Here is a 13,448-nt window from a genome sequence, read left to right on the forward strand (position 1 = left end):
ATTAAGGGTAATTTTAACTTGGGCCTGTCTAGTTGAATCGATTAGTGATTACGATCAGTTATACATTGTTAAATGTGATTCTTTTTTGGCATATTAGACTCGATAGTGGAATCCTCCACATCAATATTAGTTGTCACTCATCAAACTGTAGACATAGCCGATCAAAACAGTGACCAAAACTAGCTTTTGGTGAGTAGAGATTTTTGTTTTTTTTGGTGAAATATGTTTTATCATTACTTTCGTTTCAATTTCATTTTGATGCATTTAGAGGACGAGAAATGAGGTCAACGATGTTGCCACGGCCATGTCATTCATTGTATTGCTTTTTATATTAATGAGTTGTAAGAATTATTTTGACATCACTTTTGCTTGTGAAGTGAATATTAAAATCTCCTCACGATATTACTCATCCAGTGGTGGGAATGAAAGTTGACGAGGATAATAATAAAGAAGGGACGTCTCCTGTGTCATGCGAACTGAGGAGACACATGGGTCATCTGCCTCGGGCCGAGGTAGATCGGAACACCGATCGAGGCACGTCATCATTCTACAAGAGCCCGGTCCTTCACGCAATCCCAACATCGGAGTCAGACACCTTTCCAAGTACGGTCCTGCTCCCTGCAAGCAGGCACATCAACAACGGTGACCTTCCCTATAAAACCCTCGCGTTCGGAACGAGAAAGGGGGAAGAAAATTCCTCTTAAGATTATCGACTGACTTGACTGTCGGAGGGGTCGGGTCGAGCTATCCCGACCTGACCTGTATGCAGGGACAAAGACGAAGCGCCACTCCACTGCGAACCCAAGCGAGGAGTTCCCTCTTGGAGGAAACGATTGCCCCGTCAAGACCGGACCATCGCACTTGGCTACCTCAGCACTCTCAAGGGCTAGTCCAGGAAGATCCCTCCTCATTCGAACTCGAACCCAGCCGTGTTGGCCCCGAGGCCACGGCTTAAAGTTGTTAGCACCAACATTTTGGCGCTAGAAGAAGGGCCGAATGTCGAGGGATCGCCAGATCGACCCAGACGAACCCACAGTTGAGGGATCGCCCCTGATCGGGGTTCCAAGGGAGCGCACCCCGCATGAAGAAACTCGAGCTAAGCACCCCGCCATGACATTAGAGCGCTATTAGCGGTTATTCAATGACTCGAGCCTGTCACCGCCGAGAGGCGCCCGGACCGACCCGAAATCTCGAGCCAGTGGGGTCCACTGATAGCTTACCCCTAATGGAGGGTCAGCCGGACCGAACCATCGCACTCGGCTACCTCAACACTCTCAAGGGCTAGTCTAGGAAGATCCCCGCTCATTCGGACTCGAACCCAGCCGTGTTGGCCCCGAGGCCACGGCTTAAAGTTGTTGACACCAACATTTTTGTGCTAGAAGGAGGGCAGGTGACGATCCCTCGCGTCGAGTCATCGGCTTCCGGGAGTCGAAGTCGAGGAGGTCGTGCCTTGATATTCACGTCGTGAGGCCCTTCGGCTGCCGTGTCAGATCTCATTTATGGTGGGGCGACGTTGCTAGCGGGATCTTTGCTATAAATAGTGCGTCGTTGGGTTCCAGCATGCCTCCTACTAGTCATATGATCGATCGCTTCTTCCGGAACTCGCCGCTTCCGCTCGAGTCGACTCTCCTACCTTACCTTCTAAAGGTCAGTAAGGATGGCCTCCTCCTCCTTCTCGACTTCATCCCCCTCTCCTTCCTACCCAAGTATCGTCGGGGAAAAAACACTACCGCCGAGCCCCAACTCATCATCCGACAAGAAGGCGGCCCGGGTCCTTGAAGCTCTGATGTGGCCACACGACCTCAACTCCACTGTGAGCTAGTCATCGCTCGGCAACCTCCAAGAGCGCTTCAGCATCCCCGAGGGTTATGTCCTGCTTGCCCCCGAGCCAAGGCAACGAGCGTATGATCCGATCCCCAAGGGTTTCGCCTTAACCCTAGATGCCCTCGAGGCAGGGTTACGCTTTCCTTTGCACCCCGTTATTAGCTCCTGTATTTTCTGGTGGCGCATTTCCCCGTCACAGATGGCACCGAACTCCTGGCGCTATCTGGTGGCATTCTTGGGGGAGTGTCATTACGCCGATATTACCCTGACTCGGTCTCTCTTTTTGTCTTGTTTCCGCCTCTCCAAGGGGCCTGGGGGTTATTATCTGTCATCCCGGTCGGGCTTCCGGGTTAGCGGGGCCCCCTCTAGTAACAAATGATGGAAGGGGCGTTTCTTTTACATTTGCTGTGAGAGGGGCTGGAGTTTCGGGCTCCGGTGGTCAGCACGCATGATCGATAATACCACCCCGATTCTGAGCGATGATGAGCGTAGGGATCTCCGGAGGCTTAAGGAGATTCTTCCCACCTCCCGAGCCATTCAGAACATGACTGAGCTGTGGTTGGTCGAGGCGGGTCTTAGCCCGATGCCTCGAGGTATGCTCGCAGTGGGTAGACTAGGGTCTTTACGAGTCATTCGGAGTACTGACCAATGTTCATGTTTTCGCGCAGAGATGGTGAATCTTAGATCCGTGCGCGGGGGACGGGCTTCGTCGATTTTGACATTGCGCCCACCGACCGAGCCGATGATCGGCTCGAAGGATGCGCCGGTGGAGATCGAGGCTGGTCGGCCTCAGAAAAAAGTGAAGGCCAGTGTTATGAAGGTGCCCGACGTGATAGCGGCCCAGACAGGGGCAGCCAGTGCTAAATCAGCCGATCGTGCGGGGAGGAGCCGCGGATAGGGTGAGGCCGACCCTAGCAAGGAGGGGGTGGGGAAGGCGCCTCGGGAGCCTTCTGTTCGCGATCTTTGTCACCTTCCTACGGGTATGAAGGATGAGCCTTACCAGGCTCGAGCAATGGCCGACCTTCCGGAGGGTGCTGCCTCCGACCCGTTGGTGGCCCGCTGGGGGGCCTTGTCCCGCGGGGAGCGGGTATGGACCGACGGGGATTCCGTGACTCTGTTTATTCACAGAGGGCTTCATCTCGACATGGCTTAGGAGTTATACACCTCGTCCTCTGAAGTCCTACTCGGCAGGTCCGCCAAGTCGCTACTATGGGTAAGCATCTCGTCGTCGGCCCGTCGTTAGTACCCGGTCGGTATCATTCTGACTTCTTTCCATGTAGGGCCAGCACTACACCATGGCACTGATGGATTGTGTGCGCGATGGTGGATGAGGTGCGTGCCGATGCACGCGCGGCTTTAGAGGCCCTAGCCGATGAGATTCGCCAACGGCCAGAGAAGGATAAGAAGCTGATCGAGGACTACAAAAAAATCCTTGGGCTTCGAGCTCGGGCTGACCCGGACGGGGCAGGTTACCTATGAGTACGGGTACCGGATCGCCCTGGCTCGCTTTCGAGCACGCTACCCTGACCTCGAGGTCACGGAAGATCCCTTCACTTCCTTTCCTGAGGACTTGGGCATTGACATGCTCGAGGAAGTTCATTTTGTCGACAGCGTGGAGTTCCCCGAGAAGTAGGGGAGACATATTGTAATTTTTTCTAATGGGGTAGGTCGGGCGCCGGCCGATGCTGTAAATGTGTTATCTGGTCTTGTAACCAGATTTTTGCTTTAAATGAAAAGTTTTTCGTTTAGGCTTCTTCCTTGTCTTTCTCGATCTTACTTATACGAAAAACCTCTTAAGGTTATGCATGTTCCACGTCCTCGGTAGGGGGTGGCCTTGCATCATCGCGAGCCGGTAGGTGCCGATTCTAACGACGTCGACCACCCGATAAGGTCCTTCCCAGTTTGGAGCGAGCTTGCCGCGTGCTCGGGTCAGGTCGCTGACTTCGACTTTTCATAAGACCAGATCTCCCAACTTAGTCGGTCGGGGATGAACCTTTCGGTTATAGATTTTTGCGATAGCTCTCTTGTAGGAGAGGGCCTTTAAGTATGCATCAGCACGCCGCTCCTCGAGCATGTCGAGACCGACTCGAAGTCCTTCGATGGTTGTCCTTTCCTCATAATTTTCCGTTCGAGGGGTAGGGAAAACCACTTCGGGCGGTAAGACAGCCTCGGTTCCGAATGTGAGGCTATAGGGGGATTCTCCAGTTGCGGTTTTAGGGGTGGTCCGCAAGGACCACAAGATGCTAGGGAACTCGTCCACCCAAACCGAGCGGGCTGCGGTCGCTCTTTTTCTGAGCCCGTCCAGGATGGATCGGTTGGTTACCTCCGCCAGTCCGTTCGTTTGGGGGTGGGCCACTGAGCTGAACCTCAGCTGAATCTGGTGGCTTGCGCAAAACTCCCGGAAACACGCGCTAGCGAACTGGCCCCCATTGTCCATGATGATAGTCCTGGGCAAGCCGAACCGAGTCACTATATTCTTTCAGACAAATTTCTCCACCTGACGCTCTATGATTGTTGCTAGCGGCTTGGCTTTGACCCATTTAGTAAAGTAATTCACTCCCACGATGACGTATTTCCGCTGCCCCGAGGCCGGTGGGAAAGGTCCGAGGAGGTCCAATCCCCACTGCGTGAACGACCATGCGCAGTCAATGGGGGCGAGCGGGACTGCAGGCTATCGGGGCGTCCGAGTGTGCCTTTGGCATGAGTCGCATCATTGTACGTAAGCTTTCACGTCCCGGCACATGGTGGGCCAATAGTACCTTTGGCAGAGGATCTTGTATGCCAAGGTTCGCCCACTGATGTGTTCCCCACAAATCCCTTCGTGGACCTCGACCATAACCGACCGAGCTTCTTCGGGTTCTAGGCACCGCAGGAGAGGATACAAGAAAGACCTCTTGTAGAGTCGTCCGTTCATCTCGAAGTACCACGTGCGTACGGCGCAAACATCGAGCCGCGGCCTCGTCGATGGGAAGGATGCCGTCCCGCTTGTAGTGCAGCATTTCCTGTACCCACGTAGTCTGCGGGTCGGCTAGGGACACAACCGCGATCGTGATCGCTCAGAAAGGGAGTTCCTCGACCTCGGGCCAGGCTTCGGGATCCGACCTTGATGCTAGTTTAGCCAGCTCATCTGCTCGCTCGTTCTCATTTCTCGGGACCCTAGATAACGTAAAGCGAGAGAAGTTGGCGGTCAGGTTTTTTACCTCTGCCAAGTACTTTGACATGGTTGGGTCCTGGGCCTCGTATCCGCCGCTGAGGTGCTCGGCCACTAGCTGCGAGTCGATGAGGACGTGTATGGCATCTACTTGCATCTCAATAGCTAATCGGAGTCCTGCTAGGAGTGCCTCAAACTTTGCCTCGTTATTCATGGCTTGAAAGCCGAAGCGAAGGGAGCGTTCGAACGATCGTCCGTCGGGGGCTTCCAGCACTAGCCCCGTGCCCGCGCCCTTCGAGCTAGCCAATCCATCCACACACAGGACCCATCCTTCACTGACCCGCTCAGAATCCTCGTCCTCGGGCTAAGTTAGTTCGGAGATGAAGTCGGCTACTGATTGGGCCTTGATGGCGATTCTTGGTACATATCGTATGTCGAACTCGCCGAGCTCCACCGACCATTTGAGGAGGCGACCTGCAACGTCGAATTTAGACAAAACATGCCGGAGCGGTTGATCGGTAATTACCTCAATTGGATGGGCTTGGAAGTAGGGGCACAGCTTTCGGGCCATTAGCACGAGCGCCAGTGCCAATCTTTCGATCGGCTTGTACCGCTCCTCAAGCCCGTTTAGGTCGTGGCTAACGTAGTAGACTAGTAGCTATTCCTCGGAGGATTCTTTTGTGAGGACGGAGCTGACCGCGTGTTGGGATGTGACCAGGTAGATGCTGAGTTTCTCCCCGGAAGAAACTGAGGCAAGGCGGGGGAGGCTGGCCAGGTGTTGTTTTAAGCGTACGAGGGCTTCCTCGCACTCAGCTGTCCATTGGAAGTTCCTCGGGTTTTTTAGGGCTTGGAAGAAGGGGAGGCATCGATCGCCTAATCGGGAGCGAAACTGAGCTAGGGCGGCGAGCCTGCCGTTCAACCGCTGCAACTCCTTGATTGTCCGAGGGGCCTGCATGCTGATAATTTCCTGGACCTTTTCCGGGTTGGCGTCGATTCCCCTCTCATGTATGATGAATCCGAGGAATCTTCCCGAGCTGACGCCAAAAGCACATTTTGTCGGGTTGAGTCGCATGTCGTATCTTCGCAACGTAGCAAACGTCTCGACTAAGTCTGCTAGGTGGGTAGCTACTGTATGGCTTTTCACGATCATGTCATCAACGTAGACCTCCATATTTTGTCCGATCTGTCGGGCGAACATCTTGTTTACGGTTCTCTGATACGTGGCACCAACATTCTTCAGCCCGAACGACATGACCTTTTAAAAGTATACCCCCTGGTTGGTGAGGAAAGCCGTGTGCTCTTGGTCCTCGGGCGCCATCTTGATCTGGTTGTAGCCGGAGAAGGCATCCATAAATGAGAGGCGGGCATGCCCGGCGGTCGCGTCGACCAATTGGTCGATCCTCGGGAGGGGGTAGCAGTCTTTCGGGCACACACGATTGAGATCGGTGTAGTCAACGCACATCCTCCAGCTCCCATTAGATTTTTTCACGAGGACTACATTGGATAACCATCGCGGGTATTTGACTTCCTCTATGAAGCCCACTGCCAAAAGTCGCTCCACCTCCTTGCGGACAGCTAGTTGTCGGTCGGGGGCCTGTTGTCGGGGCCTCTACCTCACCGGGCGAGCATTGGGCAAAATGTTTAGGTGATGTTGGGCAACCTTTGGGTCGATGCCTGTCATGTTAGTCGGCGACTAGGCGAAGACGTCGGCATTTTCCTGTAGGAAGCCGACGAGTTGCTCCCTCTCCCGTTCATGGAGCTCTAACCCGATTTTTATCGTCTGGTCTAGCCGACCCTCCATTAGGGGTAAGCTATCATTGGACCCCAATGGCTCAAGATTTCGGGTCGATTCGGGCGCCTCGCGGCGGCGACAGGCCCGGGTCGTTGAATAACCGCCAATAGTGCTCTGATGTTGTGGCGGGGTGCTCAACTCGAGTTTCTTCATGCGGGGTGCGCTCCCCCAGAACCCCGATCAGGGGCGATCCCTCAGCTGTGGGTTCATTTGGGTCGATCTGGCGATCCCTCGTGATGGTTGGTTGCTGGCCCGTTCATCCTATGCGACATGTGACCGAGGTGTATGACGGGTAGGGTGGAAGACTCGGACGAGCGGATGGTGCCGAGGTGTAGGAATCATGTGGTTTGCGGTCGAGATATGTAGCTTGGGCAAGCCGCACAGAGATGGACTCGGGCAGATGCAGCCGAGGGACACGGCTCAGGCGGGCAAGCCGCGCAGAGGTGTACTCAGGCAGAGTGCAGCCGAGGGACACGGCTCAGGCGGGCAGGTCACGTAGAGGTGGATTCAGGCAGACTACTGCCGAGGGACACGGCTCAGGCTGGCAGGCCGCGCAGAGGTGGACTCGGGCATACTACTACCAAGGGAGATGGCTCAGGCGGGCAGGCCGCGCAGAGGTGGACTCGGGCAGAGTGCAGCCGAGGGACACGACTCAGGCGGGCAGGCCGCGTAGAGGTGGACTCGGGTAGACTATTGCCGAGGGACACGGCTCAGGCGGGCAGACCGCGTAGAGGTGGACTCGGGCAGAGTGCAACCGAGGGACATGGCTCAGGTGAGCAAGTCGCGCAGAGGTGGACTCGGGTAGAGTGCAGCCGAGGGACACGGCTCAAGCGGGCAGGCCGCGCAGAGGTGGACTCGATACTAACCCGACGGGAATGACCATCGTGATCCTCTAGAAACCTCCCCGGCACTGACCCGAGGGCGAACCGACGGGAACGACCATTGGAAACAGAATCCATGCCCCGGACCCCCAGCAACGACCGACGCATGGCTTCCTTCGGGGGGGGGAGGGGGGGGAGCGGGGGGAGGGAGAATGATGAGGATAATAATAATGATGGGACGCAAACTGACATCGCCCGCTCCTGGGTGATGTCTCCTGTGTCAAGCGAACCGAGGAGACACATGGGTCCTCTGCCTCGGTTTGACCTGACAGCACTAGGCCGAGGCAGACCAGAACGTCGACTGAGGCACGTCGCCATTCTGCAAGAGCCCGGTCCTTTACGCAACCCCAACGCTGGAGTCAGACGCCTTCCTAGGTACGGTCCTGCTCCCTGCAAGTGGGCACATCAACAACGGTGACCTCCCCTATAAAAACCCTCGCGTTCGGAATAAGAAAGGGGGAAGAAAAATCCTCTTAAGATTATCGACTGACTTGACCGTCGGAGGGGCCGGGTCGAGATCTCCCGACCCGACCTGTATGCAAGGATGAAGATAGAGCGCCACTCCATTGCGTGACCAGGCAAGGAGTTCCCTCTTGGAGGAAACGACTGCCCCGTCAAGACCGGACCATCGCACTCGGCTACCTCAGCACTCTCAAGGGCTAGTCCAAAAAGATCCCTACTCATTCGGACCCGAACCCAACCGTGTTGGCCCCGAAGCCACGATTTAAAGTTGTTGACACCAACATTTTAGCGTTAGAAGGAGGGCCGAATGTCGAGGGATCGCCAGATCGACCCAGATGAACCCATAGCTGAGGGATCGCCCCTGATCGGGGTTTCGGAGAAGTGCACCCTGCATGAAGAAACTCGAGCTGAGCACCTCGCCGTGACATCAGAGTGCTATTGGCAGTTATTCAACGACCCGAGCTTGTCGCCGCTGGGAGGTGCCCGGACCGACCCGAAATCTCGAGCCACTAGGGTCCATTGATAGCTTACCCCTAATGGAGGGTCGGCCAGACCGGACCATCGCACTCGGCTACCTCAGCACTCTCAAGGGCTAGTCCAGGAAAATCCCAACTCATTCGGATTCGAACCCAATCGTACTGGCCCCGAGACCATAGCTTAAAGTTGTTGACACCAACAAAATGACCAACTTGATTGTTCACGTCTGAAAGATAGATTTGTTAATGGTATTTTAGGTGATGTTTATAGGGAAACCCGTCAAAGTATCGGCACGTTCTTTATTTTGATTGATATTTTTATTTGCGAAAAAAATTGATAAGCAAATTTAATTGATCATTAAGGACTTTGTTAATGCTCTAAAAATATCATAGCATGTGTCTTTTATTGCTTAACTGGTTGTGTATGATAAAGAGGAGAAAAAAAAAAACACTGATAATTTTCAAGATTCTTCAAATTTTGTGAGATGGAGTAGATGAAGAGCTTTAGATTTGTGTTTCAATTAATTCAAAAGAGGGTTTGTTTTATTTTGTGTTATGATTATCTTTTGGTGGATGTAAGAAAATCTTGTGTGTGTTATTTTAAGATTATAGTTTTATTTGATGTGAATTTTCTTGATTAATTTTTTTTTTGGGTGACAAAATCAGTAACAGAACTTTTTATTTCTACAACATTTAATCTAAAAAAATTGCTTCCATTATTCTATCAATAATCTCCAACAACCCACTAAAGATTTCTCTTATTGGGTCTTCAAATCTTTGTTTATTAGCATAATATACTCGCCACTTGCCCAAGATTTCTCTTAAGATTTATAATTTTTAAGCCAAGTCAACTTATAGCTCAAAATTGAACTCATTGGCTTAATGGTTTCAATTCTATATAACAATTAGCATAGCCTCATCATAGATGCAATAAAAAAGAGAGAATAAATACAATCCAATATATTCCCGAGTCTTGTGAGACTAATCATTGGAGTTATCGTTGCATTCTTACTGAATTTGATGCACAATTTCATAAATATTCAGCTGGATGTGCATAATGCCAATTCTTTTCCCTCCTAATTTTGATGATTTGGCCATTATTTCTTTAGCATTATGCTCATATACACTTCTAATGTGTTTCTAAAGCATCTACAGCCTTTAATTAATAATCTAATGTACTCCTCCTGACACTTGACATCTTATATCTTATTTTATTTGCCATGGACGAAATGAAGAAGAAACATTTAAGATAAATATAAATATGTGCTAAGAATATTAGTGGTTAGAAGATGTTACTGTAAAAGATAATTCTTTGTGGCCAATGAATTCTACACTAGAATAGTCGTCTTCTTAAAGTAATCAATCATGACATATGCTCTATTAAATTGAAACAATCTATGGCGTGTAATTCAAATGCAATTATTGCTATTCTTTTATCCATACAACACATTATCTTCCTAAATGAAAAAGGAAAGAAACCAATAGATAAGGCCTTCCATGTTCTAACCATTTTGGAGGGCGACGATGTTAAGTAGTGTGTGCGTAGGTTTCCTGCTTGGATGCGTTGTGACTTCAATCGAAGAGTTAGCAGATGGATCTTCTTCACATCCTCCACAGCCATGACAGCAGAAGACAAGCACTGATCACCTTCTCCATCGTCACCCTCTTCACCACCATCCTCTGCTTCGTATGTCTCAGGAAGAGAAGGTCGAACCTCCCGCCGGGTCCTCGAGGCCTTCCTGTCTTCGGCAGCCTCCCCTTCCTCGACCCCGATCTTCACCGCTGGTTCGCCGACCTCGGACGCGTCCATGGCCCCGTCATGCGCATCCGGCTCGGTTCCAAACCTTGCGTCGTCCTTAGCTCCGCTTCGGTCGCCCGTGAAGTGTTCCGCAACCACGACGTGACCTTCGCCAACCACGACGTCCCCGCTGCCGCACGCACCGCGTCCTACGGCGGCAGCGACCTCGCGTGGGCCGCCTACGGGCCACACTGGCGGGCGCTGCGCAAGGTGTGCGTGCGCGACCTGCTGAGCGCCCGCCGCGTCGACGCGGTCGGCCCGCTGCGGCGCCGCGAGGTGCGGAGGATGGTGGCGGAGGTGCACTCCAGGGCCGGCGCGGCGGTGGAGGTGCGGGAGGTGATGTTCGTGGCGTCGCTCAACCTTCTGATGAGCATGGTGTGGGGAGGCAGCCTGGAAGGGGAGGAGAGGGAGAGGGTGGGCCGGGAGTTCCGGCGGGTGTCGGACGCGTTCATGGAGCTCATGTCGAGGCCGAACGTGTCGGACTTCTTCCCCGCCCTGGAACGGTTCGACTTGCAAGGGGTGGAGAGGAGGATGAGAGAGCTCGTGAAGTGGCTCGACAGGGTGTTCGACCCTATCGTCGATAGCAAGTTGAGAGAGATGAAGGAGGGAGGAGGAGGAGGAGAAGGGTGCAAAGATTTCTTACAGGTGCTGTTGGAGCTGCTCGAGAAAGAAGACACCAAGGTGCCGCTTACTCTAGTGAACATCAAAGCCTTGATCATGGTCAGCTTCACTTCTCTCTAAGATCGATCTTTCTCTTCTTACAACTTTAGATGGACCGATATAACCATGACCAACTCGTCCTCGTTGCTGGTAGGACTTGCTCGGAGGTGGCACAGACACGACCTCAGCCACAGTCGAGTGGGCCATGGCCGAGTTGCTGCACAACCCTGCGCTAATGGCGAAGGCTCAACACGAGCTGGATGAAGTAGTAGGGAAGGAAGGACGGGTAGAAGAATCACACATACCCCATCTAAGTTACCTGCACGCGGTGGTCAAAGAGGCGCTGCGCCTCCACCCTCCTCTCCCTCTCCTGGTGCCTCACTCCCCCAGCCAAACCACCACAGTGGGCGGATTCACCATCCCCAGAGGCACTGCAGTGTTCGTCAACGTCTGGGCCATCCAAAGAGACCCCTCCAACTGGACCAACCCACTGGAGTTCATCCCTGAGAGGTTCCTGGGAGCAGACGGAGGAGCAGATTACGGTGGCAACAACTTCGGCTACATCCCTTTCGGATCAGGGAGGAGGATTTGTGTCGGCATCTCCCTTGCAGAGAAGATGCTGATGAACACACTGGCTTCACTCCTGCACTCATTTGACTGGCATTTGCCTCAGGAAGCCAAGATCGGTCTCGAGGAGAAGTTTGGGCTTGTGCTGAGGAAATCTGAGCCACTTGTGGCCATACCCAAACCAAGATTATCCAGCCAACATCTCTATACTTGATGTATTGTTCTTAGCAACAGTGTGTCGAAGCTTTGTATCACTTGTGTTGATCTACAAGTTAAAGAAAGCTGACTTAGTAAATGACCAGAAATGAATGAGATCGAGGTTATACAGTCATTCATGCCAGTGTTCCGTAAAGTTGTGAGGCTAATAATGGGTCACTGAATCTGAAGCCTTCCTGAAAAGTGAAATCAAATATCAAAAAGATTAAACTCTGGAAAACTTGCCATCTCACTCCTTTTGATCTCAATTGTTCATCTATTCTGAATAAAGAATAAAATAAATATCAATTATTGAGATGGATGGCAAAAAATGAAAAAAAAAAATTAAAATTGAGATGAATAATTCTGAGATGGCCTCCAAATCTTTCTTATGATTTGTGTTTCGACTTTAGCCTGTCTGCAGCTAATACCATCACAGCCTCACAGAAGTTGGCTACCACAAAATTGATGACATGTTGAAACTAAGTTTATTATCACAGATGGATTCGCATTGTTATTATTATATTCACATCATGACATAGCAATAGAGCCGACGATAAGATCGATGTGACACGCAAATTTACAGCATTGGGAATATCTTTCTTCGCCGCCCCGCGTGACGTTAGAAGTTGGCTTCTAGCGACGATGTCAGTCGTGCTGCATGCAAATGGCCAATGTTTGGGATGGTCAAAGTTTCCGTGGATCACAAAGAGTATTGGCACCAATACTTCGACCTTTCAAATGGTCAACGCATGCAATATGTGATAGTATCTTATTAAAATTGTCCCTTGTGATTATTTTTGGATATGTTTTGTTTTGATTATTCATTTTCGAGGACAGCTGTTAAAGTTCTTCGATATGACTTTTTTATTCAGACAATTTAATATGCCTAAAAGGTTTTTTTGGTGAAGTCTCATTATCTCAGTTGATAATGACACAGATACACATCATTGTGTTCTGCGCAGGGCAAGAGGAGATTTGAAATCCATCGCTAACAAATAGTTTGTGGTTTTGTTCATTAAGTTCTTGTCATTATGCGGCTAACAAGTGGTTGATGTTCTTTGTTAGCATATTAAATTTAAACGTTAGGTGGAAATAGCTGTTCGATTAGTATTATTAAGTTTTAAAAGAACTCCAGGCTACGACATGATGTTTATAGAAGAAGACTTTGGAGACATTGATATCTAGAGAGAGATTGAGAGTGATGGGAAACTCCATACTAAAATAAATCTTATATTTTATTCTTTTGATATCTCTTTTTTAATAATTCCTCGAAGTTCCATTAAAAAAATTATCCAACTTCTATCGTCTTTCATTTTATTTTTTAAAAATTACTTACCTATAAAACTTTATTTTTTTTTACTTCCCTTTTTGTTAGATTTTATGATCCTTTATAATTAGATAAGGTATATATAATATAATTAATTAGATTCTAATGATATATATTGGTTAATAGAAAAGAAGTCCACTTAAAATATGATTCCTTAGGAGATAATATTAATAAAAGGGACTAAAAAAAGAAGAACATATGTTACGTATCTTAGTTGAGAGATTACAGTCTCTCTCTCAACTCTTCTCCTTAACCATCAATCTAGGTGGCCTTGTGAAAGGTAGAAAGAGGGGAGAATGATATAGTTCATTT

General features: G+C 50.6%; 1 protein-coding gene across 1 annotated transcript; it reads left to right on the plus strand.

The window, feature by feature from the left end:
- Window positions 1-10,005: 10,005 nt before the first annotated feature.
- LOC103998545 (3,9-dihydroxypterocarpan 6A-monooxygenase) lies at window positions 10,006-11,942 on the plus strand. The gene is made up of 2 exons (XM_009420038.3): window positions 10,006-11,104; window positions 11,199-11,942. The coding sequence occupies exons 1-2, from the start codon at window positions 10,178-10,180 to the stop codon at window positions 11,823-11,825; spliced, it is 1,554 nt and encodes a 517-aa protein (XP_009418313.2). The 5' UTR covers window positions 10,006-10,177; the 3' UTR covers window positions 11,826-11,942.
- The last annotated feature ends 1,506 nt before the right edge of the window (window positions 11,943-13,448 follow it).

The sequence above is a fragment of the Musa acuminata genome, chromosome BXJ3-9 (genome assembly GCF_036884655.1).
Source record: "Musa acuminata AAA Group cultivar baxijiao chromosome BXJ3-9, Cavendish_Baxijiao_AAA, whole genome shotgun sequence".
Classification (NCBI taxonomy): Eukaryota; Viridiplantae; Streptophyta; class Magnoliopsida; order Zingiberales; family Musaceae; genus Musa; species Musa acuminata.